Here is a 25,413-nt window from a genome sequence, read left to right as displayed (position 1 = left end):
TCTCCCCACCCCTTCTGCTGCCCCTCCTCTGCTGTCTCTGACTAACTGGAGGGAGGAGGTGGCCAGAATCTGGTATATTTGCAAACATACTACGCACAGCACCTGAAGCCCCACCCCACCCCCGTGTGCCATACTGGGAAAATCAAGACACTTGGCAGGTGTGTTGGCAAGGGCCACATGATCCACAGAGTTCAGGGGAACGAAGCCTTCCTATCAGGTGCCCTGGCGTGTAGCAAAGCACCCACAAGCTCATGAACACTTATCGTATAATCAGAGAAATGTCCAGCTGGAAGGGACCGTGAAGTCATCTAGCCCAGCCCCCTGCGCAAAGGTAGGGACAAGGAAACCTGACAGGGGTGTGTCCAAACTGTTCTTAAAAACCTCCAAGGATGGGTATTCCACAGCCTCCCTTGGAGACCTATTCCAGAGCCTAACGGCCCTGAGAGTAAGAAAGTTTTTCCTACTATCTAACCTAAATCTCCCTTGCTGCAGATTAAGTCCATTGCTTCCTGGCCTACCTTCAAATGGCCTTCTCTTGGCCCTGGCTCAATTGTGAGTGGCCTTCACTCTTGATCCTCCTCTAGGGGGACAGCTGCTGTGGGCAATGTGCTGGCGCATGGCCCCCTGCCGGTTAAACAGAGGAAGGGGAGAACATGTGTTCTCCCACCCCACCTGCTCCCTCTGGTTCCAGCAGCCTTGCCTGCATGAGGAGAGCTGGCAGTCACAGCAGCACAGTAGCTACTGGACAAGTGCTCCTTTCACCACAAATCCCCCCGTCACATTGGATACGGATAGAACCGAACCTCCGTATTGGCAGCCTCAGCAGAAAAACCTAGGACTGAATGGTCAGCGACTCCTTCCCATTGCTTTGTGGTCAGTCTTAGGGCACATGAGCAAGACAGTGCGTGGGAAGCTTGCACTGCTGTCTCTCGTACCATAAAGAACAAGAAATAGAGGAAGAGACCAACAGAAAACACGTATCAGCAGAAGTGATTCTTAAAACACATTTTTAAGTTTTGCATGAGGAGTCAGCAGCTGTGATTGCCGTGTACAAATTCCCCAGAAGTTTCTGAGAAAGTTCATGTTACGGAGAGGCACAGGGCATTTCCTGTAGACAAGAGCTCTCAGAGAGAGAGAGATTCACTGATACAGGGAACCTAGAAACAAGTAACCAAGTAAGAGCCTATCAACACTGACCAAATTATCCCCAACCACCTTCATGTGGCTGACTCTCCATGGATGGAAGAATGATCAGCAGCACTTCTCTCAGTTGCAAGTGCTCAGAAGTCACATTTTGGCTACACACCTGATTTTCCAGTCACACTACTTCCCTGCTCTGATGCTGGGATGCTCCCTTCAGTGGGCCTTCATCCATGCTGGGTCCCGTCCGCAGGGCCGGATTAATGCAGGGGCTTTAGGGGCTGCAGCCCAGGGCCTCAGGCTAAGGGGGGCCTGCAAAAAAATAAATAAATCCATAATTATGTACAATTCAGTGGTCACCAACCCGTCGATCCTGGAGCCTCTGCCAGTCGATCGTGATCTCCGGGCCGCTAAGAGTCCAGCGGCGCAGCAGGGCTCATGCAGGCTGCCTGCATGCCATGGCCCCAGAAAGCGGCCAGCTGCTGGCACATCTCTGTGGTCCCCGGTGGGGGGAGGTGGCTCTATGTGCTGACCCCACCCCAACAACGTCCCTGCAGCTCCCATTGGCCAGTTCCCAGCCAATGGGAGCTGCGAGGGCAGCGCTTGCGGGCACAGGGAGCAAATGGAGACATGCTGTCCCCCTCCCCCAGGGGCGTGCAGAGATGTACCAACAGCTGGCCGCTTCCAAGAGCGGTGTAGGGCCATGACATGCAGCAGGTCTGAGCCCGGCTGCGCCACCACCGTCGGCCAGGAGCCACCTGTGGTAAGCGCCTCCCGGCCAGAGCCTGCACCTTGCACCCCCTCCTGCACCCCAACCCCCTGCCCCAGGTCAGAATCCCCTCCTGCACCCAAACTCCTTCCCACACCCCCTCCTGCACCCCAACCTGGAGCCCCCTCCTGCACCCAAACTCCCTCCCAGAAAGAAACTAATACAACAGCTGTTCTAAGGTAAGAAGTGAGCTATTTTGAATTAACTTAACTATATTCTACATGTTTTACATTTACGTTCTAAATGTAACCACAGAACGGCTTTATGTTAATTAAAAGGCAAGTTTAGAATAGCGTTAATAGCCTCGATGCCATAACTGTGATCATTGTGTTTTAAATTAGGAAAAAGACTTGTATACAGGGGCCCCACAAAATCTAATAGCCCCGGGCCCACAGGAGAGTTAATCTGGCCCTGCCCGTACGTCAGTTGTTCTTCACTCCCTGCAAGGAACTGCCTGTCAGAAAGTTGAGGATTATCCATTTGGCAGCAGTTTTGTCCAACAAAGTATAGTAATAGCTTAATTGCTCTTCTGGGTTTATCACGTCTCTTTAAAATTATGAAGGTTATAGAGAAGGACCTTGGAAAGTGAGAAGGTTTGATTCTGGTGTACAGCTAGCCAGCACAGAAAGCAGACACATGGGACTCTCTGCTAAGATCACGATAGAGCGGTAGCTAAACTCTAGACATGGGAGAACATAAAAATGGCCATACTGTCTCAGAATAATAGTCCATCTAGATGGGGGAGAGGTCTGCTGGGAACCACAAAGAGAGCCAAGTGCCAAGCAGATGAATAAAACAGTATGGATGGACATATTGAAGATCAAAGTGTGATGGTTCCCCCCGGGGTGCCACTTTAGCCCTCTGACCCACCAGCCTGGGCTCCCTCTCACACTGTGCTGCTGTGACAAGTTGCAAAGCTCTTCAAGCGTGGACTTCCACCAGCATTCACATGAGACACACTCAGCTACTGTCACATGCAGGCTCTCTAACCACCAGCCTCTCAGCCTAGGACCCCAGAGCAGTACCATCCTGCCCTGGTCAATTCTGGCCCGTATATGGGTTTAACACCCGGTCTGTCTCTCCCTCAATGTGACAAGGACCATGCACGCTTGTGGTAACCAAGCTGAGATTTTCCCAGACACCTTAGTCAAACGCTCACCAGTTTGGATTAAAACATAAAATAAGTTTATTAACTACAAAAGGATAGATTTTAAATGATGATAAGTGATAGCAAACAGATCAAAGCAGATTACCTAGTAAATAAACAAAACCACAAACTGAGTTGAACATACTAGATAAGATATGAATTAGCAAATTCTCATGAGTGATAAACAGGCTGACAGATTCTTAAGGCACAGAATCTTGGCTTTGCAGCTTGGGTTTCCCAGGTTTTCATACACAGGCTAGCAATCCCTTTCAGCCTGGGACCATCACTTGCCCCTGTTCAGTCTTTGTTCCTCGGGTGTTTTCAGGTGTGTTGTTGTAGGGAGAATGAGGTCCCCCCATTATGTCATTTTCCCCCTTTTATATATTCTTCCCACTTGCTGGAAAGCTCTTTTGCTGTGACCTGGGTCAAACAGTTCCCACTGCGTAGTGCTATCTCTAAGAGATCTCTATTGTACACAGTTCCTGGGGTAATCCTTGTGGCTTGTGTGCGTTTCCTCAATAAGCCATTAACATTGTTTGGCCTTTTTACTGTTGTGCCTGAAAGGCTGCTTTTGGATGTTTTCAACCTCACAGCATGTTTCAGTAACACACACACAGCCACACTTCATAACTTCACATACAATCCAGTAAGATATTCATGTCTAGCAGATCAAGACTTTTAGAATGATACCTCACAAGGCATACTTTGTACAAAACATATCCTAATGACATGACAGTGGTGAATATTGGGGTGCCAGGGTGTCACACAAAGAATCTAAAGGGGCACCAGGTAGACACTCACACCATAAGCAGTAGAGACTCCTTGTTTACATTTAGGACACAGTAGACACCCATTACTTGATCCTATTAGCTATATGTCTGTATCACAGAAGACAGTTACTTCTGCAAACATATCTGAGACCACAAATAATACAGCAGCCAGGTCAATGCTGTGCCAGTGTCCTTGGATTGAACTATCCACCGTTTTGTAATCTTATGGAAAAAGGAAATCATTAACACCCACCAGAAAGCTGCTCCTGGCATTCAGGAACCAGGAGGTACCAATATTCTGAACAAATCCCTTTGTTACCCTGGAACTGCTTCCGGTGGAACGAAGTCGCCTAGCCCCCCACATACTTAGCAAGTGTTTGCATACCCTGCTCTCTCCCATCTTCACACCTGTGGTCGGAGGTCAGAAAGGGGCCAAGAAAGTGGCATTTTATTTGTAGAGGTTTGGGGGAGATAACTGTATAGAGGATACCTCCACTTCCAGGATCTGCACCCACACAAAGTGGAATGTTAATTTTTAGTTCCCTCCTGCCTTAGGGTAAGTTAATTTAAAAAAATCATTCTATTCTTTTCCCTCCTCTTCTGAAGAAGAGGTTGGATCCTTCCCCATGCCTTTGATATGGTTCTGCATCTGGTTTTATTCCCCTCTCTGCCCCTTTGCCTGCTGCAACCTTGGCTTATTATTTTACAAGGCTCAGTAATCGATGCAATCTCTCCCCTTTTCTTCCTACAGCAGCTGCTCTCAGATGACGTCCCATCCGCCACCTGCTGAGGTGAAACATTGCTAGAGCAAGCTCATTCCCTTTGTAGCTAACTCCATTTACCTTTCTCTGAATCCTGCTGCTGTCAGCCAAAGGGACAGCTTTTTTCAGCCAATGGGAGTCGGAGGGTGCTCAGCTACATGTAGCATCGGAGCCATAGGGTATGGCTACGCGTTGAGCTGGAGAGGTAAATCATAGCTCCAGTAGACAAACCCACGCTGGCACTCTTTGGCTGATAGCAGCCGGGCTCAGAGAAAGATAAATAGAACAGTTAAATAGAGCAGGGTTCCTTGGCTGCCAGAGTCAATGCTGTAGGAAGAAAAGGGGGAGAGACTGCATCAATCAGTGGACTTCGTAAAAATAGAGCATAGCCGCTCCCAGTATGTACCTATTGTCTTGGATGGGTACGCACTTGGCGTGGCTAGCCCCTCCCGCCAGTCACGCTGACGCTATTTTTAGCGTGCTAGCTGCTCCATAGAAAGTCCTGTCTACACTGAATCCTGAACCCAGCTTGCTCCAGCCTGGACTGAACATGGATGTCTAGCTCCATTCCGCCAAAATGTTGCTTCTGAACAGTTTGCTTTTTTTTGGCTGTAGCCAACACATTTGCACCACTTTGTCATGGTGAACAGGATTGTCAATTCTGTAACAACCTTACTAGCCAAAGTTGGGCTAGACCCGCCTGCTACAGGGCTTCCTGCACCTTCCGTTTGGCCACCATCAGAGCAGGATGCTGGACTAGATGGACAGTTGAGCACGATTGTAACCACATTGTGTGTGAACCTGGGCATGTTACAACTGTTCAAGGCTGCAACTGTGCAGTTTGGGACATGACAAGTCCTAGTATGGACAGTAGGTTGTAGGTTTGCTATGGGCACGACCTCAATCTTGCTCATAGCAGATAATTTCTTAACAGAGATTATCTTCTGGAAGCCTTCTCTCCTATTTGTGATCCCACAGACCATCTCCCCTCCTATTATGACTGAACAACATCCATGTGACAGGTTCTGAAATTGCTCACATGGAAAAGTAATACCAGGAAAGTACTTAATGGATTTTTAGCTTCTTTTAATGCTATAGAGCAGCTGCAAATGAGGAGGAGGAACCAACACCATTCAGTCTCCCACAGACTACACACAAGTGCTCCATGGACCAGAGTTTGGGACTCACTTCTCTGAACAGTTCACTCATTTTCCAGTGTTTGCACAAGTTGCTAACACTTAGCTTAGGGCAGCCTGTAGCTATACCACCTCAGGCTGTGAGCTTGCCTGGTCTCACAAGCTAAACAAGACTGGGCCTGCTTGGTATTTGGATAGGAGACCTCCCAGGAAAACTCAAGATGCTGCAGAAAACAGTGCTGGCAATCCAGGACTTAACCCAGTGCCCTAAGGATGGTGTGTGTGTGGGGTGGGGTGGACACAGGGCACTATGGTGACACTGATGGAAATGCCATTCAAGCTCTGGCCACTTGTGGTCATAGAATCATAGAATATCAGGGTTGGAAGGGACCTCAGGAGGTCATCTAGTCCAGGATCCCATGGGACTTTCCACAAGAGGCCAGTGCCCTGGGCAAATTCCAGCTCAGCAATTGCAGTCACATCTCCTGAAATACTGTTGCATAACTTCAGAGTGGGCTGTAGAGCTTTCCCTGCCGATAGGCCTGCTCTGAGCCCTCTCCTGGGCCAGGGACACTATGAAAGAGAGATGTACCTTGGAGCAACATGTGCCTACGTCAGCAGTCCATTCTCAGGGATTAGGTAGCCCCTTTCACATGGGCATGCCCCCACATGCAGCTGCAGGCGCCTCTTGGGATGCATCAGTGAGGAATGCTAGGCCTGAAGGCAGGGGCGCAAGCCTCGGCAAGCTCAGATAGAGGTGCCTCCGTGCCCACTAATCTCCTGCCTCAAGCTGTCCTCACAGTCAATTGCAGCTTGTTGTTTCAAAGAGCAGTGGTGTGAAAAAACAGGAAGTCAGCCAGAGGAGAGAGACAGAAGAAAGATCAAGGCAACAAGCAGCAGCAGTCACAGCAGCTCCCCGCTCCTTTCTCCTCCCACCCCATTACCACAGGCCCCTCTCGGTGAGACGTGCCACACCAACTCTGACGGGAAACTGGTTACGCTGCAGTGTGGCCAGAGAGCCCCAGAGAGGGGAAATCCAGCAGCCTGAAGGGAAATGCTTCTCACAAACCTAAGTAGACTCAAGGGGTTTTTGTGTTAAAATTAAAAAGGGTGTAAAACAAACAAACAGGGCTGCGGTACAGCAAGGGCTCACGGATCCCCGGCAGCGCAGGTTATTAATACAATTCCTGGCAGACCCCAGGCCAGAAATGGCCTGAATGAGCGGCAAAAATAAAAAGAGGGAGCAGAGCCCCAGAGCTTGGCTTCTCTCACACCCCCTCATGCGAGATCTTCATGACTGCTGGTCAGACCCAAGTCCTCTGACCATGCCTAGACCATGGTGGATGCCAGGAACTCCACCGGGGCAAGGAGGAGGGGAGTTCTGCTTGCCAGGCCAACAAGGTGTTGTCTGCCATGACTCCACCCTCTGCTGTCCTCAAATACAGGTGTCCAGTGACACCATCCTACATAGGGAAGAAATAGCAAGTGACTGTAAGGGAGGCGGGGGGGGGGGGGGGGGGGCGGAACCTGCAAAGCTGCAGCAAAGGAGCCTCTACTTCTAGGAGTCTGATGGCAGCTCCCTCCCCCCCCCCCCCGCCTTATTCCCTTTGAATCCACTTGCTTTTCCCACTTTCATTGGTAAGCGGGGTCTCTCCTGGGCTTCCTCTCTCTCCCCTTCTGTCACCAGCCTTCCCTAGGGCTGCCAGCCATTCCACTCCCACTATCACCTCCTCCCCCTAACTCCCCCCCCCCCCCCCGCCCTGCAGCTGTTCACTGTTCCAGATGTTCTAAGCTAGATTGTCAGAAGTGACTAAGGATTTGGGGCACCCAAAATCACCCACCGCGTTCTGAAACCCTGGTCTCTGTATAGTGACGATGGGACACGCTAGTTCCTGAACCCTGCATCAGATCAGTGCAGGGAATGATCAGGAAGCAGCAGTTTGTTGAATGTTTGTCTGCAGTGGATTCCCCAGTAATAAGTGCCATCCCCGGCACAGACTGTCCCCATTCTTCTGTCCCCCTGCTCTTCCCCCTGCTCTTCACTGTATTTGCATCTGTTATTTAGTCCTTGCCACAGCTCAGCCCTCCTCCCACAGTCTAGCTGGCCATTTATGGGGTTAACAGTTAGATGAGAAACTGCCAGCTACATCCCTGTAACCCAGCCCTCTCCAAGCTAGCCACAAAGGGGCAGGATCTGTCACTCAACTAGAACTTCCAAAAGTTGCATTTGCCATAGGTCACATGGAGGACCTGAAATGCACTCCGCTAAGCGGCTGCTCTTCTCCCTTGTTAATAATGAGCACTTTCCTTTATCCCCGACGTGCTGGATGTGTAACTTCAAATGCCTACCGAGGATGTGCAGCAAACCGCAGCACCTTCTATGAAATCAAGTAGGGTAACGGCCTTTGGCTTCTTTAGCATAGCCATTTAATTACTGAGTGGCTCTCTCCTTCCTTCTCACCTAGTCATGGGCACCCACCAAAGATGGAAGGCGGATCCTCTTGCTCTGTGGGCCCTCAGAATTCAGAGATCACCAGTGATTTCGGAGAGGAGGGAGAGGCCTCTATTCTGAGGAAGTCATCATTGTTCATGGCCCCTTATTGTTTCACCAGTGTACATGACACTGAGAGATTAAGGAGTGGGGAGGAGGGAACTGAACAGCTAGGGACAAAAAGTCAGTGGGGGTGGGAAAGCCAAACAATCCACTGCACAGACCAACAGCCAACATCAGCGATCCTTATTTATACAGTTGCTCAAAGGGTTGCCAACTTCTTAGCTTTATTGCCATGACCAGCTGCTTCTATTTTTACACTGTACAATTAACTGGATAAAAGTAGGAGCAATAGAAACAATATCACAAGAAGCTCAGTGATGCTGAAGGGAAACATGCTGGCCTTGTGCCTCTGGAGACCCAGGCTCCAATTCTGATAAGGTTGCAGGAAGAATGCATTCGATGATCTCAGCCTAATCTTTATTGGACAACTGGGTTCATAGCATGAAGCCACTCAACAACCTAGTACAGCTCAGAATGATTGACAGTTTCTACTCAAGATTAAGATAGTTGGCAGTGTTGCAGGTCAGGACTGAGATGCATTGGCAGAGCTGTGTGGGGCGGGGGGCATCAGTGTAGCACCTCTCTGCACTATGCCTGACGTCGGTGGAAAAGCTATTCACCCTGTTGGGTTTTGTGGGCTGCAAGTGTAGGGTTGTGCAATGCAAAAGCAGCATGCTTGTACCAGTGCAGGTGTCCCTCACAGCCACAATTTCTCAAGTATTCATTTTGCATATTACTAAACTCAGCATGGGTGACAGACATTGTCTGGTAGGAGAGGCAAAGAGACAAGGGAAGAGAGGCTACCAGAGCTGCACTGCAGGACCAGTTTGGATCCCAGATCCATATAACCTTCATCAGATCTCATGAGTCATGCAAAATTGCATGCACATGTACCAGCATCTTTACGAGTACAAATACGTCCATGCATGCTTTTAAAAATCCTAACACCTGTATGCATAGAATTGTTGGGCTTTGCACCTGCAAAACCCTTTGCCCTACTGGGTGTTGTGGGTAGAAAGTCTCTTGCACATGCAAGTGTAGAATTGTTCAGGTGCACACACAGGGGGAGTACACTACAGCTGGGGTACATATGTGAAAACACAAATGGCAACTAGGGGACAAAACTTGCCCTGAATGCAAACCTGACGCTCCTCACACAGTTTAAACTGCTGCCAGACCTGCCACCCAAATCCACACTTGTTGTTCTTGCACAGAGAGCACCCCCTAGTGTAGCTAAGTGGAAAACAGCGGTCTAGGTCATCCTATTCCAATCCTTAGTGGGGGAAATACAACTAACCAGTTCTGGGTTTGTTTTTAAAAAGTCTTCATATTGCTCAGACAGAGGGCTATGGCTGAGAACAGACACAGCCTGGTTTAGCTGCAGGACCAACAATAATAATGACAATTGTTTTATTTTCTTAAAATGATACAGACCTGAAGAAATCAGCATTTAAACAGAAACCCACATGGACACAGACCCAGGAGGAGGAGGAGATTTACCAACAAAAGACTTACACCTTTAACAGGAATATAAAACCCATTGAGGATGGCCCCAAATACACCTGAACAGCTAGACCAGCTTGAGGTCAATCTCCCAGGCTTTGACAAAGCCAATATTACCATGGCAGGCATGGAGAACGACAATACGTGGCAACCCTATAAAAGACCTCTGCATAAAAGGATCTAATTGCTCACTGATGGGGCATGCCTCTTTCCTCACCACCTGGGAAGTGGGACAAACTGACTGCAGCATGAGAAACACCAGAGGAGACAGTGCAAAGTAGCTTAAAATCCAGTCCTTGGCTTTAACCTCTGCACAACGGAGTCCATAACCCCAGCGTCATGACCACTCTGCCTGAGTCACATATGCGCTGATTAGTGATACAGTGGGTGCCATTTCTGTTGGCTGGTCCACACACATATCCAAGCCCCTTAATTGAAATTAATCTAACCCAGCATAGCCTAATGGGTCACAAAGATCTTGGGACCAGGTCCTGAGACAAGGTCAGCAGCAGATGATTCTCATTTACCTGTAGCTCAGTGACAACAACAGATATTTGTTTCTGAGCTCTTCTCCCAAAGGATGAGCGGCCTCCCCCTCCTCCCAGGATTTTCAGAATAACCCTCTAGATAAGATTTGCTTACAACTGGATGTATTTATGGCCTCATTTTCAGAGGGGATGAGCAATTGTAGGTGCTTCACCCCTCTGTGACTAAAAACAATGTATTGACAAGCTATCCTAATAGCACAATACAAAGGCACCATCTAGTGGCGACAGGAGGTAAAGCACTCAGGAGCTGAAGAAGTGACAACTGTCTTAACTCTAGTGACCATTCTCTTATCAACTTGCACACGCCCATCTGCTTTTAGCATCATCCGTGGGAGTGACAAGCACATAACGAAGGAAGAATAGACCCCCTTCCTCCTTCCCATGTTCCCTCAGACTTGTTACTTCTGAGTATTTTGCACAGAGATGAAAATGAGCCTCAAGGACCAGATCTGAACTTGTCCTAAATTTGGGTGTTTTGGGTGGGGTTCATCTATAATTTTGCACCATTATTACTGTGTCTTGATGGGTGCTGGGATGTATTCGTTCATTTTTAAGGTATTGCGAACGGGGATGTAACTCACAATTTGAAATTCAGACACGCACTGATCAATCTGCGGTACCGCCAGAATTTCCTGTCGTACACTACAGTCCCCTCTCCTTGAGCCAGACTGGATTTCCATGACAAGGCCTGTCCAAAAGAACTCACCCATGCCTGGTACTCAGTGTATTCACTTTGGGATCATTGAGCGGACCCTGATGTGATTCAAACCCATGAGGTTCCAGGGATTCAGGGAGTTCCCGCTCAATGAAATATAGCCACAGTAAGAGGGAGAAAAAGGGGGGGGGGGTGAGAAGAGGAGTATTTGTAAGGAGATACCAGTTATCTTTCAACCTGCAACTATCCTGCCCCACTACCAAGTCTCTCTCTCAATATCAAGCCAAAAGCATTGCACACATGGGCAGGCGAAGGTGGTTATCAAGGCTGAGATGAAATCTCAGTTGTGTATTCAACCCAATATGCAGTTGGATGTAGGGCTGGTCAAAATTTTTCTGTTGAAACTGTTTTTGGATGGAAAATTGGGAGGGGGAGTTGACTAAAGGAAATAGCCAGTGAAAAGTGTTGACTTCCTGCAAAAAAAAAAAAAAAAAAAATTCCAATAAAAAAAAAACTAATGCCCAAACCCCAAAATGTTTCTATTTGGATACAAGGTCGCCATGCCTTCTGGGAGCTGTAGTTCAGTTGCCTTATATGCCCATTCTCTTCAATAGACCTGTCTCCCAGACAGATTACATCTCATCATGCACATGGCCAGAGACTCCCATGATGCACCACCTCTCCTCACCAGCCAGGGCTCCCATGCTCCAACCAGCAAGCTCACAGAAGCACTTGAACTACAACTCCCGTGAGGCACTGTGTTAGCATTTTGGAATAAAAATATTTTGATTTAGTGTTTTCTTTTTCCCCGCCAAAAGAAATTAACTTTTCAGTGGAAAGACACCTCCATTTCCTGACCAGCACTACCCAGGTGTCTGATGAATAGCTAGGGAGCTTTCATGCCAGCATTAGTCTCCCCTTTTCAGGGTAACCGCTCACCTGCGGAAAGAATGTTCCCATGCCGCTGTAAAGGCCATGACCACGCCAGTGAGATGCACTTATTAAGAGTAAAAGCAATGAGCACCGTGGAGGTGGAGAAGTGGGGTCCCCCTTCTATATATTTCTCCTGGTCTTTTATCTGCCCACACCTCGAATCCAGACACGAGCACTGTATCTACCCAGCAGAGGAGACTGAAAGACCATTCCTGATATACTCAACATATATTGCCTCCCTCTGCCTCCCCCGCAAACCACACATCAGCAGATTACAACCCCCGCCACCTCACTTAACTAAAGCTTGCCTAGATCTCCCCTCGGGTGGCTAGCTTTCCACTCTAAGCCATTGGACACCCTATGGCACAACAGGTAGCGCTAGATCCTCCCCTCTGATGGGAAATCCATGTGCTCAAAGGGAAGGATGTTATGGACTGGAAGGAGAGGGAGCGCCTCATGCTGCTCTCCAGTGTCTCCCTGTGGCCAACTGTGGGAACAGCACCGATGTGTTCTAGAGTGCACTGGACCCAACTAAGGCCAGCCAGAAAAGAAGAATTATGTTTTATAAAATATTTCAGGGTTTTGACATTTGGTTCTATTCTGATGTGGAATGAAACCAAAAACTTCCAACAAAATTTACTGGGGGGGGGAGGGGGGACACCACACATAGAAAAAGAGATACACACCTGGGATGCATGTGCCTTAGCCACCACGTTACTGGCTATTCTAGAGTGGGTTTTTCTCTCTGGTTTTGACCAGAAATCCCATTCTAGACCTGAGAAACCTTCCCAAGGAAGGGTTCATCAAGAGGGTTTAAGAGGGGTGCTCTGCTTGATTCAGAGCAGAGACCTAAATCTAGGGCTTCCAGATCCCAGGTCAGGGCCCCTCTCTCTAGTCCAATGAATATTTAATTCATAAAAAGTGGAATAGTTTCAGCAGGTGAGAGTTAAAGAAAGAGACAGACTCTATAGCCCAGTGGTTAGGGCATTCATGAGGCATTCATAGACCCAGGTTGAAGTTCATCCTGTTCATCAAAACTGATACATTTGTGTGTGAAGTTTGGGTTTCAACAAATCAGCATTTTAAGACAAAAAAACATTTTGTCAAAAGCTGCCAACAAGTTCTATGCCCAATCTTCCTCCTAGCAAGAAAGCTGCCTCCATGTTGGTCTTGACAGAGCGTGTGCATTGGGAGGAGAGTAAGAGGAGATCCTGCCCTCCAAAAACACACCCAGCAAGACCGTCTTTTGTTTTATCAGTTACTGAGACTTGATGGATGAGCATCAGATGTTTCCCATTGGAATATGGGCACCTTTTCTCTAGGGCTGTTTCTAGGATAAACCCTGCAATAATAGTTAAAATGATGAGATAGTTAAGTGGAGAGGAGGAGACCAGTGCTATCTGTCAAAGTATTTCTTGGCCGGTAAGCTGATTTACCTTGGCTTTCAGAAGCTTTACATATCCAAAACAAGACTTAGCCCCCTGTGCAGTCCCATCTCTGAAGGGGGTTTACCATATTTTGGTTCCTTCCTGCTACCTTAATTACTGGGAGATTCTCATCCTTTGCCAGTTTCATTTTACTCAGCTTTTTAATGGTTTCCCTCCAGCGAGGATCAGTATTTCACTCTTAACATCTGCTCCCTTTCATCCAATGCACAAAGACACCAAATTGAACAACAGGGAGTATAGTCCTGGGAAAGGTCCCTGAGTCATGGCCCTGATGACTGTAATCTCCTGTTTGTCCACACAGCATCTACAGTGCAGGCAGCAGCCGCCCAAGCTTCCCCTGTACTGCCTCAACCCTGAGCGGGGCTGGGTTAGAACGGATGACCTATAGTTGCCATCACCAATGATCTGATCCATTCATATATCCCTCTGCCCCCACCAGACATTTCAAAGGTAGCTTTATCATGCACACCATCCCCAGGATTCTCTCTCTTCAAAGCAGCATCGCTCAGGCACAAGAAAAAAACTGACGTTAAGACTTGACAGTCCACTCAGTTTCCCATTGCTGCGTTTTGGGATTTACTCTCCTCCTTAGTTTTGTATTTCCTAGGCTTTTTAAAGTGAGTATCATATAAACAGACTTTCTGACATTTAATTAGATACAAATATTGCCATACATGTTAAACACGCTTAGTGCCGGTGCATCCACTGCAATCACTAAATAAAACAAAGATTGAAGCAGTATTCAGATATTATCTGATCACAGCTTCCTTTTCCTAGACAGAGAACACTTTGTGGAGAAAAGCAATAGGGCCTGGAATGTCGTTGTTGTGATTATGATTACAGAGACAAGAGGTGCTGTTTACTTATTATACTTAAATTCAAACACCTAAATTAAAAGCTAGAACTGCTCCCTGGAAAGCATGATGAGTTGTTTTGTGTTTTTGTAATTATCCCTTTCAAAGCCAGAATTCACTATAAGGGTGAATTCCTGAAAGAATCTCTCACAGATGAGAGATTGGCAAATCTTTGAAAGGTGTCAGACACACGCAGAGAAGCGTGCCCAATCAGTAAAATCGTACATCGACAAGGGAATGAACAATAAGCCAGGGCCCAGATTTTAAAAAATGACTATGATTTTGCATACCTCCCAACATTTCCAGTGGCTAAAGTGCCCAGGCTAAAGTGGTCCTGCCCCTAGGGCTGGGAGGCCTGAGGTGGGGGACTGAGTGCTGTCCCCTGGAAGTAGGAGGCCCTGGGGGAATGGGTGCTGCCCAGCAGTGGGAGGCTTGTTGGGGTGGGAAAGTTGCAGAGTGACCCCACACCCACACCCACTCACCCTGTAGTGGCAGCTCCTATCCTGCAGGGCTGGCTGAACTTGGCTTCCTGCTCCGGATATCGTGACCTGGCTCCTAGCATTGCACTAGTGTTGCTCAGGTTTGGCCTACCCTCCCTCCCCGCCGCTTTAGCCACTTGAAACGTTGGGAGGCATGCAAAATCATACTCACAGGAGCTGCTGCTTCAACCGGAACAGAGGGTTTGGGGAGTCAAAGTGGGACAGTCCCACAAAACCAGGGCTGTTAAGAGGTCTGGTTTTGGGTGCCCAGCTTAAAACACCTTTAAAAGAGTTTGGTTTTCAGAATCAGCCTCCTATGACATGTCCCAGGTCAGGCACCCACATTCACTGGTCACTTTTGTAATCTTGGCCAAGTCTAGCTAAACATGTATACCATGCTCCTCACTGCAGTAGTGGAGCATCTCAAGCTCTAAAGTCACTCTAAATTCATCTCTGGAAGCTGAAACGAGATATTTAAAAATATTCATAACTACAATATTAGGGTCAGAAAGAGCTAGTCTCTCTCTTCTTAAGTGCAGGACTGTTCCATGCTTTGTCCAGCCTAAGTGTGAGTAATTTACTGGGATTATAAGGATCTTGGGACAGGGTCTGTTGCCTTTTTCTGTGTTTGTACAGCACCTAGCACAGTGGGGCGTTTGCCCAAGACTGGCGCTCCTAGGTGCTACTGTAATACAAACAACAAAACAACAACTAGGGATGCAAATCTAACAGGTCCCTTTGAAAAGCTACTGTCTAGTTCAGGGGTGGCCAACCTGAGCCTGAGAAGGAGCCAGAATTTACCAATGTATATTGCCAAAGAGCCACAGTAATACATCAGCAGTGCCCCCCCATCAGCTCCGCCCTGCCCTGCCCCCAGCGGCTCCCGCCCACCAGCAGCCCCGCCAATCAGCACCTCCATCTCCCTCCCCGCAAATCCCGATCAGCTGTTTCATGGCGTGCAGGAGGCTCTGGGTGGGAGTGGGAGGAGTGAGGGCACGGCAGGCTCAGGGGAGGGGATGGGATGGGAAGGGGTGGAGTGGGGGCAGGGCCTGTGGCAGAGCCAGGGGGTGAGCAGTGAGCACCCCCCGGCATGTTGGCACCTGTAGCTACAGCCCCGGAGTCGGTGCCTATACAAGGAGACGCATATTAACTTCTGAAGAGCCGCATGTGGCTCCGGAGCCACAGGTTGGTCACCGCTGGTCTAGTTTAACTATTGTTAGAAAATATTTCATGATGTCCAGTCTAAACTGTGTTTTACTTTATTCCATCCCATTACAGATTGTGGTCAGTTTCCCACTCTTGTCCTTTTTAACCAAGCTGTATGTATTTAATTCTTATAATGCTTCCTCCACTCACTTTCTCTCTTTGTTGCTTCTCCTATTATCCTCTTTAACTTGCCTATGACCTTGGGGTTCAAGCACAGGACTGAGACTTGGAAGACCTGGATTCTCTTCCCAGCTATACCAGGCTCCTCATGTGACCATTAGCAAGTCACTTGCCATCTCCGTGGCTCAGTTTTTCCATCTGTAAAATGGAGACCTATCTCACAGTGGTGCATGAGGCTTAAATTGTTAATGCTTGTGAAATTTATTGAGAGCCTTGAACAAAAATTACTACATAATGCCTGGATTGTAACGATAGTTAGGTGTTCCAAAATTGCAAATAAAACTCCAAATAGGAGCTTAGCAACGCTGCATAGAGGAGGACTACCACCTCTGATTTTTAATTAGATGCTTCTCTGTATATAGCTCAAGGTGGCTAAAAGGCCAGTTCTATTCATACTTTATGGGCTCACATCCAACGTGCTGGTCACAGTTACAAGTCTACTCTACAACAGAAAAGCTGGCCAATATAACTATACAGGTATAGCTATATGGCAAACTCTCCTAGTGTACATGCAGCTTATTCTGGCAAAAAAATGTTTTTCCTGGTGTAGCCTATACCAGTTCCCTGGGGGGGAATAGCTCTAACAGCAAAAGCACTTTCCCCCCCTATATAGGGGCATCCACACTAGGGATTTTGCCAATGTAGGCATGTCATTAAAATATTATCCCCTCCCCGCCCCCAGGGACACTGTTAAACTGGCCATAATTTTGAATGTAGACCTTGCCATCCACCGGGGTCTTTCAGCATTAGTTCTGACGACTCCCTTCCATTCCCCCACCCCAGCATACTCCGGCTTCTGCCTATCAGACAGCACCGCCTCTGTATGTACCATTGCAACTGCTGAGATCAGTTTAAGATGCTGGAGCTACGAATCCATAGATCAAAGTCTGGGGGACGGTGGCAGAGCATTCTCAGCAGGGGGCAGCAATTCTAGAGTTCACTTATTTCATTGGTAAGACAGAGTCACGTTCTGTTGGCCTTATCAAAGTCATGGAAGGCCTCTGGGTTTTTCCTTAGGAGATAATAACAAAGAGGAGGTTGGTTTCTACTGTATTTTTCTTTCTTTTTGGGAGGTGGGGGGGCAGGGAAGGGAGGAGAAGAGAGAGGGTTGGTTAATCACAAAAGCTATGTCCTCCTCCCTTTCAAATCTATGAGTTTCTGCCAATTTTTCCAGCATCTCTGAATCACCCTGTACTTCCTTCTTTGTTCCCCATGGAGTCTGCATCACCTCGTAGCTTGAGACCATCTGTGAATTTAATTAACATGCTATTTACTTCCATCTTCCAGATCATTTACAATCTCACATAGATTTTCGAGCATAACACAATGATGATCCCTACAGGGCTCCACAAGTCACCTCACCCCAATTAGATGCAGTGACATCTAAAAACTCTCCATTATGCATCAAAGGTCCCACTCACTTTCAGATTTACAGGACTGAAAATACAAATCAGAGTCACCTCAAAGTCACTGGCTTGAATGAAAACCCATGCAAGTAGCAACTGAAAGCTGTTACCACTTGGGTGGCTGCTCAGTACCCCGTGTTCAAGGAGTTGATGGTCTCAGTCCAGCTACCTGCAGAATTAAAACCCACAGGGAAATTGAACCATTTTTTGCAGTTTTAAGAGAGAAGCTAAGAGCAATGGCAATGCACACAAGTGGAGCAGTATGGAGACACTTGCACAGCTGATGCAGTGTTTGTTTTGTGCATAGGAGGGAGACTCTTGGTCTTCGGCACCTCTCACAAGCACGAAAATTTAAAAATTATAACATTTTAGCAACCAGAGATGAACGCCCTGTACCCTGCCCCACTTTGATGATACAGGAGGCACACTGATGGAATCTAAGGAGTCCCATCTGACCCCCTTTGGCTAGCACAAGGTAATAAAATGAGGGTGGGAAGTGAGCCAGAGAAAAAGTCAGGGGGCCCTTGGGGGACACAAAAAATACTTCCTCCTGCCCCCCTCTCCCCGGGTTAGAGCATTACTAACTAATGCTTTCATGCGCACCAAACATCTAACTGCTGTCAGGAATAAAGCACTTTTTCACCCTCAGCTAGCAGCCTCAGCTGAAATATCCAACTGCTAGGGAGTTGGTGGTATTTGGTGGCCTTCCAGACCAGCATGTCTGTGGTGACCCCATCAGTTTCTGCACAATTTTTGTTTAACATTAAAAAATTGTTCTCTCATTATTTGTATTGCAGTAGCACCTAGGAGGCCCAGTTATAGACCAGGACCACACTGTGCTAGGCGCTGTACAAATACAGAACAAAGATGGTCCCTGCCCCAGAGAGTTTGCAATCTAAGACTTCCCTAGTGTGGCTGCAAATAACATTTTCTGAATGTGAACTAAATATAAACTGGTGTGTTTATCTTCCTGAGTCTGCAGACAGCCCAAAACAATAGCTGTAGATGAAAGGTATGAACTTATGCCTTTCATCAAACTGGTGGTGTTGGCTCTGAAGCCATGACACAATATTTTAAAAGTCACCATTTCACTATGGTTTCTTTTAGCAGAAGCATTCCTCTTCTCTGGGATTGTGTTCACATTTTGGGATTACGGGAAGAACGGAGCAGACTATTACCACTACCTTTCCCTGCCCTCCCCTCCCCCACGAATCATACCCCTGCCAACAGTTTACAAGCTCAGACCCTGGCTGCCCATTCACACTTCTAGAAACAGGCCAAATCACTGAAAAACTAAACAAAACAATTCACCACCCTATTTAAATGGAAATCATTATTTTCAAAGTTCTTCTACCTAGTTTTGAAAGGCTAACACGCACTCTGATGGAAGCTGGAATGTTATAGATGCCAACAGCAGGAGAGCTGAATCTGTTGAGCATTGGCCTGCTAAACCCAGGGTTGCGAGTTCAATCCTTGAGGGGGCCACCTAGGGATCTGGGGCAAAAATCAGTACTCGCAGGGCCGGCTCCAGGGTTTTTGCCGCCCCAAGCGGCAAAAAAAAAAAAAAAAAAAAAAGCAAGCCACGGTCACGATCTGCAGTGGCAATTAGGCGAGAGGTCCTTTGCTCCGAGCGGGAGTGAGGGACCGTGCGCCAAATTGCCGCCGAATAGCTGGACGTGCCGCCCCTCTCCATAGAGGCCGCTCCAAGCACCTGCTTGGCAAGCTGGTGCCTGGAGCCAGCCCTGAGTACTTGGTCCTGCTAGTGAAGGCAGGGGGCTGGACTCTATGACCTTTCGAGGTCCCTTCCAGTTCTATGAGATAGGTCTTGTACATTTCACCTGTGGCTGCCAACCAGTAACTGCAAGTCCTGCATGGGGTTTTCCCTCATTTGCAGACAGTGTGTTGCCTTTCCTTGTATCAGAATGTCTATCTAGGGTGACCAGACAGCAAATATGAAAAATCAGGACAGAGTGCGGGGGCTAATAGGAGCCTATATAAGAAAAAGACCCAAAAATTGGGACTGTCCCTATAAAATCAGGACATCTGGTCACGCTAACACTATCCAACAAGTCCTGCTCTCTGTAATAAAGCACAAAACCAATCAGTTGTCTCCTTTTATTATGGAGATTTTTGAAAGGTTTATTTCTCTCCCACTCATAGACACAGTCATACATATGAACTTCCATTAACAACTTCTTTTTGCTTGGTGACACCTTACTGAAAAGATCTCCTCTGGGACTAGACTTTCCATCCCTGCTTCCAGTCTAGGGTTTTTGTTGAATATATTTTATAATTCATATGTATTTCATACACAGCGAGAGAATATATATAAATCTGAGGAAAGCCCATTCAAAGATTGAGTTATGAGAGAGGAAAAAAACAAAATTTCCTTTTTAAGTTACACACACACACACACACACACACACACACACACACACACACACACCCTTAACAGTGACTGTGGAAAAAAATTCCATCTTAGCAGAGGCTCCAGTAACACATTGAATTTATCCCAGGTCTCTACAGTTTATTTTACTCCTTCCGCTGCCTCTTCTGTAGTCTGTCTTTGTCTCTCATTAACTTCTAGGGGAGTCTAAAGCCTGGTCTATACTTCAAAATTGGATTGACCTACCTAAGCTGCTCAGGGCTGTGAAAAATTTTGCATCCTGAGCACCGTAGTTAGGTCGACCTAGCCCCCCGACGTGTAAATGCAGCTAGGTCAATAGAAGGATTCTTCTACCAACCTAGCTACCGCATCTCATAAAAGTGGATTAACTTCAGTGAGGGAAAAACCTCTTTTCCATGGAACTTATCAACTGTAAAATTCCAGAATTATTTCTCTGTGTAGCTTTTTTTCTGCATTTAATACCCGAAGTTCAACTATAATCAACAGGTGGTTTGTTGAACAATATATTAGGATTCACATTAAAGCAACAGTGGAAAATTACTTATTTCTCTGAAAATCTGCAACAAATGGATATTTCTTATATACACACTTGCTTCACCAAAGGATAGTCCCATAACTAACATCTACTAAGGTTGCTAAAATTTTGTTTGTGTTGTATTATGGAAGTTATTTTGAAGAAGAACAAGTTCAAAACTACTTTAAAGATTAAATATTAGAACTCTGGTCTAGTTTGGGTCACACATTCTTTTAAATCAAGGCGGGAGGGAAGTCAACACAGTAAAAAACTAGTTTAAAGAAAGCCATATGTTTTATAAAGTAACCAATATTTATTTAAACAAGTCTCAAAATGTAACAGACCAGAAAATGCTGCTATGCACACTGATAGTATCTCAACCATTCGTTTCTATAACAAACCAACCTGCGATTTCGATTAGAAATACTATTTGCGTTTAGAATCTTTTTTTGGCAGGAAAAGAGCTGAAGCCACCCCTGAAATGTAAATGACAAAAGCACTGCTGCATTGCCATTATATAAACATGTTCACAATAACTATACTAACAAGGAACAGTATATAAAATGCCTTCTGACTTCACGTCAACCCAAATAGTTTATCCTTAAATATAAAAACATAAGGATCATATCTATCCCAAAAGTCTTTGGTATTTAACATCTTTAAAAAAAAAAAAAAAAAAAAAAAAAAAAGGTATTCCTTTACATAGTGCTTAAAAAAAAAAAAGTTCAGTAATCAAGTTTTGAAGGACATTTGCAAAAAGTATTTTCCAGAAAGTAACTACATTTCACTTTTTAAAATGATGGCACATTACTTTCAGTTCCCAAAACAATTTCTCAGACTTGACTTAAAAATGGAATGTCAGTTGATCAACTTCTTTTGCTTTCAGTTAACAGCCCAAGGTCAGGCATTTCCAGTTTCACTAGTACCACTGAATTTAACACAATAAAAGAAACAACGGTTATGCAGTGGAGAATTCACGTTTCTCATGAGCCACCGGAAAGAATGAACAAGGCAGCAAACTTTAAATCACTTCAATAATCCAAAAGAATATAGACGGGTTTTTAATTCCTAACAGATGTACCAATCAACCAACCGTTTTCAAATCTATTGTCCTTGATGCTTCTTCAGTAACTGCATATTTTAAAGCGGCTTTCACAAATAAACGTCTCTGAAAATGTTAACACTATTCTGACTCAAACAACACATTACACCTTCTACAATAACTATATAACTAACAGGGAACAATGTCTGAAACGCGTCATTGTTTCCTTGGAACAAGAAAGTTTTGACCCCAAATTAGTTATTTCAAATACTTTGCAGACAGGGAATTTCTAAAATATTAGGGTCTAGTTTTGCAGAACAAATAATATCCTCTAGGATCCTCTGCCCGGAGAAGAATCAATTTGGAGAGTTAGAGCTGCAGGGTGAAACTCACACCTCACTGTATTAATTTGAACTTCGAAGTTTATCAATGTAAACACAAATCTTAATGGGGTACTGTCCCAGTTCCTCCCCTTTTCAAAGCAAGGGAAGTACAGGCTCACTCCCAAAGTCCATTCCGCTGTGGCGCCTCTTTTCAAAAGCGTTGTTCCCCTTTCAACCGAATTTACACCCCCTTCCTCCAGCGAGGCTCCCCCAAAACCTTTCAACGATTTATCTTTAGCGGCAGCGCGCATCAAATCTCGCCTGCCTGTGACACCCCTTCCGTTATTGCCTTGACAAGGGAGGGGTCCCCGTTATCAATCCAAACGCAGCCTGGGCTCCCCGCAACGCTCAGAGTAGAAGCAGGGGGAAGGGGAGACCCACTGCCCGCTCCTGTCCGACGGCCAAGGAATCAAAGGTCTATGCCGGCGGGCAAGGCGCCGTAGGGTCTCTCCTGCTCCCCCCAGTAACGCATGAAGGGCAGCTCCGGGGGCTGCTGGTAAGGACAGCCGGCCCCCCCCGTCGCAGGGCTCAGCTGCTGATGCGCCACCCCTCCGGGCAGCAGCAGCCGCGGGTAGGGGCCGTAGCCGCTCAGGGGCACCGTGCACGGGGGGCAGCTCGGCGGGGCTTGCCCCGGGGACGCCCAGGCGCTGCCCACCAGGTAGGCGGCCGGGGGACTCTGGTGGGGCAGGTGGTAGGGCAGCTCCTGGCAGGTGAGGCAGGCGGGGGCCGGGCCGGGCCCCCCCAGAGGGGCCCGCTGGGGTCTCTTGACCCGCCGCCGGCGCCGGTAGTTGCCCTGCTGGAACATGTCGTGGAAGGCCGGGTCCAGGGTCCAGTAGCTGCCCTTGCGCTCGGCGCCCCGCTCCCGGGGCACCTTGAGGAAGCAGGCGTTGAGGCTGAGGTTGTGGCGGATGCTGTTCTGCCAGCCCTTCTGGCCCAGCCGGTAGTAGGGGAAGCGCCCCACGATGTACCGGTAGATGCCGCTCAGCGGCAGCCGCTGCTCCGGGCTCTCCCGGATGGCCATGGCGATCAGCGCCACGTACGAGTAAGGGGGCTTCTGGGGGGCGGCGGGCTCCGGGGCAGCCTCCCCCGCGCCCTGCCCGGCTCCCAGCGGCGGCTCCGGCTGGGGACCCAGCGCCCCGGACGCTGCGCCGTCCATGGCACCCGCTCTCCGCGCCCCTCGCCGGGGGCGCACGGAGCTGGAGGAGGGAACGGGGGGTCCCGGCTGCGCGGGTCGCTGCTGGGTCCCAGCCTGGGCACGCGGTGTCCTGCGCTGCCCCGCTCAGGCTCCTGTCTGCGCCCGGCTCCCTGCCTGCACTTGTGTCCTGCCCGGGGCGCCCCCCGCCTGCCAGAGCTCCTGGCGCTGGTTTAGGGTCAGGGCCAGGTCACGCCCTTGCTTTCATTACGAAAAAACCCAAATACAGCAGCAGGTCAAGAGGTTGCCGGTGGCACCTGCACCCCCCGCTCAGGGACCAGGCTGAGGGGGCGTAAGCAAAGCTAGTGTCCCCCCGACCCCACCCAAACTCACCAGCTGCAAACCCGGGCTCAGCCATCTGCCTGCAGGAGAGAGAGTTGTGTCAGGGCTGAAGTTTTCCTCAGCTCCAGGGAGAAGGGCCTGCAGCAGGATGACCCCAAGGGAGCAGGGCCCTGCTCTGAGAGATCCCCTCTGGCCATAGGCCCAGGCCCTGAGGGAGTGGAGGCCCCAGGAGAGTGCAGGAAGGCCTTGTCCACACTAGGCCCCTGAACTGTTTGTAAGGGAACTAGTTCAAGCCTCCCCCTGAGCAGGGCTGGACCACATTCAGGCTCAGCCTGTAATCACCCTAAGTCAGGGCAGCTGTAAGTCCCCAGAGGTACAATCACCAGTAGGCAGTACCTCAGCTGCCAACTGCAGAGCATTCTGGGAGATTGCACAAGCCCAGCAGTGCCCTGAGAGCAGACTGTTGTAGGGACCTATTGCCTCTAAAACAAGTGAACCAAACAGTATCTAGCTCGACTGCAGCATAGCCCCTTCCCAAGGGCACGGAGTGCCTTGAGCTCCGATAATGCTGGGGGTAGTTCAATCCTGTTCCAGGACACTAGGCTGTGCCTGGGGGATTTTGTTCTAGTACAGAAAGCTGTGGGCCCAGCCCCTAGGGTCTCCCTGAAGGGGCCTGATGGTAAATTTAAAAGAATACACACAGCAGCACCTACTTGCCTCTTTCTTAGGCTTGGTCTACACTACCCCCCCTAATTCGAACTAAGGTACGCAACTTCAGCTACGTGAATAACGTAGCTGAAGTTCGAAGTACCTTATTTCGAATTAGTTGAAACTTACCTTGGTCCACACTCGGCAGGCAGGCTCCCCCGTCGACTCCGCGGTACTCCTCTCGGCGAGCTGGAGTACCGCAGTCGACGGCGAGCACTTCCGGGTTCGACTTATCGCGTCCAGACTAGACGCGATAAGTCGAACCCAGAAGTTCGATTTCCAGCCGTCGAACTTGCCGGTAAGTGTAGCCAAGGCCTTAGATGGGACTATAAATTCAGCCACAGAAAGAAAGTGCAGTTGCTGAGCAGTTAAAAGGGAGTTAGTTGATGGGAGAGGCCTTGAGCACAGATAACCAAGATCAAGAAGAGAATGCAAGATGGTTTAAGGTCTACCACAGGAAAGTTTAAAATTAGTGCCAACAACCCCGATGCTTATGAAAAGATATTAAATAATTTAAAGTAATTTAATGTGGACAGGTGAACCTCCTCCCATTGAAATCAGTGGCAAAAGTCCTAGACTTCTACCAGAGCAAACCTGTAAACAATATTTGAATGACAAAGTAGGGGTCAATGATACTCTGTGAATATAAAAGTTATTTACTAGTAGATTTATACATCTATTAATTTAAATGTGAAAATTAAATTAGCAATTATACTGGATATGTTTTGCAGGGTGGGTGAGGTAGAGGCGAGTAAGGAAAATTGGGGAGTGATAAAAAAAAAGTAAAGTGTTTGGTAACTTTCTCAATATGCTGATAGTAAGTAATCTCTAAGGAATCAACACATGGGTCTTGAAACCCTCCGATCTGAGTTAGGCCACAAGTCAAAGTGATCAACCAGGCTCAATCTAGCGCTCTTTATCCACCCTACAACACCCCCAGTTTAGAAACCCCAGCAGCCTCCCTTTATATCAGGTAGAGGATGAGGTCTGCTGGATGGGCCCGTAGCTGAAGGTGGCATAGTGACAGAATACTACAGGGCTACGGCAGCTCCTGCCCACACTATGCCGGTCTCTTATCACAGTCTGTCACATTCACAAGCTCAACAATTCACCAAACACTAAACTATAAGAGTCAATGAGAGGGATAACGTTGATCAGTGTCATTTTGTTGTATCAAAGCAGTGAAAACTTGATGCTAGTGGATCACACAAAGCTGTCATGCTATGTTTAATTGATTACTAAATCTCTTATCTTCACTTTCGGACTTAAAAATGCCCATAAAGTAATGAGGGCAGAAATAGCACAAAGATATTCAGGATGAAATATCCCCACCCCTAAATGATAGCTCTCCTTTGAAACAGTTTCTGTTGAGGCTGGTTTGTAAGCAAATATGTAT

The 25,413-nt window shown here is 47.7% G+C and overlaps 1 protein-coding gene across 1 annotated transcript; it reads right to left on the bottom strand.

Moving 5' to 3' along the window:
- Positions 1-22,093: 22,093 nt before the first annotated feature.
- LOC101951144 (forkhead box protein L2-like) lies at positions 22,094-23,131 on the bottom strand. The gene has a single exon (XM_065575070.1). The coding sequence runs from the start codon at positions 22,989-22,991 to the stop codon at positions 22,245-22,247; it is 747 nt and encodes a 248-aa protein (XP_065431142.1). The 5' UTR covers positions 22,992-23,131; the 3' UTR covers positions 22,094-22,244.
- Between the last annotated feature and the right edge of the window lie 2,282 nt (positions 23,132-25,413).

This window comes from Chrysemys picta, chromosome 21 (genome assembly GCF_011386835.1).
Source record: "Chrysemys picta bellii isolate R12L10 chromosome 21, ASM1138683v2, whole genome shotgun sequence".
Classification (NCBI taxonomy): domain Eukaryota; kingdom Metazoa; phylum Chordata; order Testudines; family Emydidae; genus Chrysemys; species Chrysemys picta.
The sequence above is the reverse complement of the archived record's forward strand: the minus strand, read 5'-3'. Positions and strand labels throughout refer to the sequence as shown.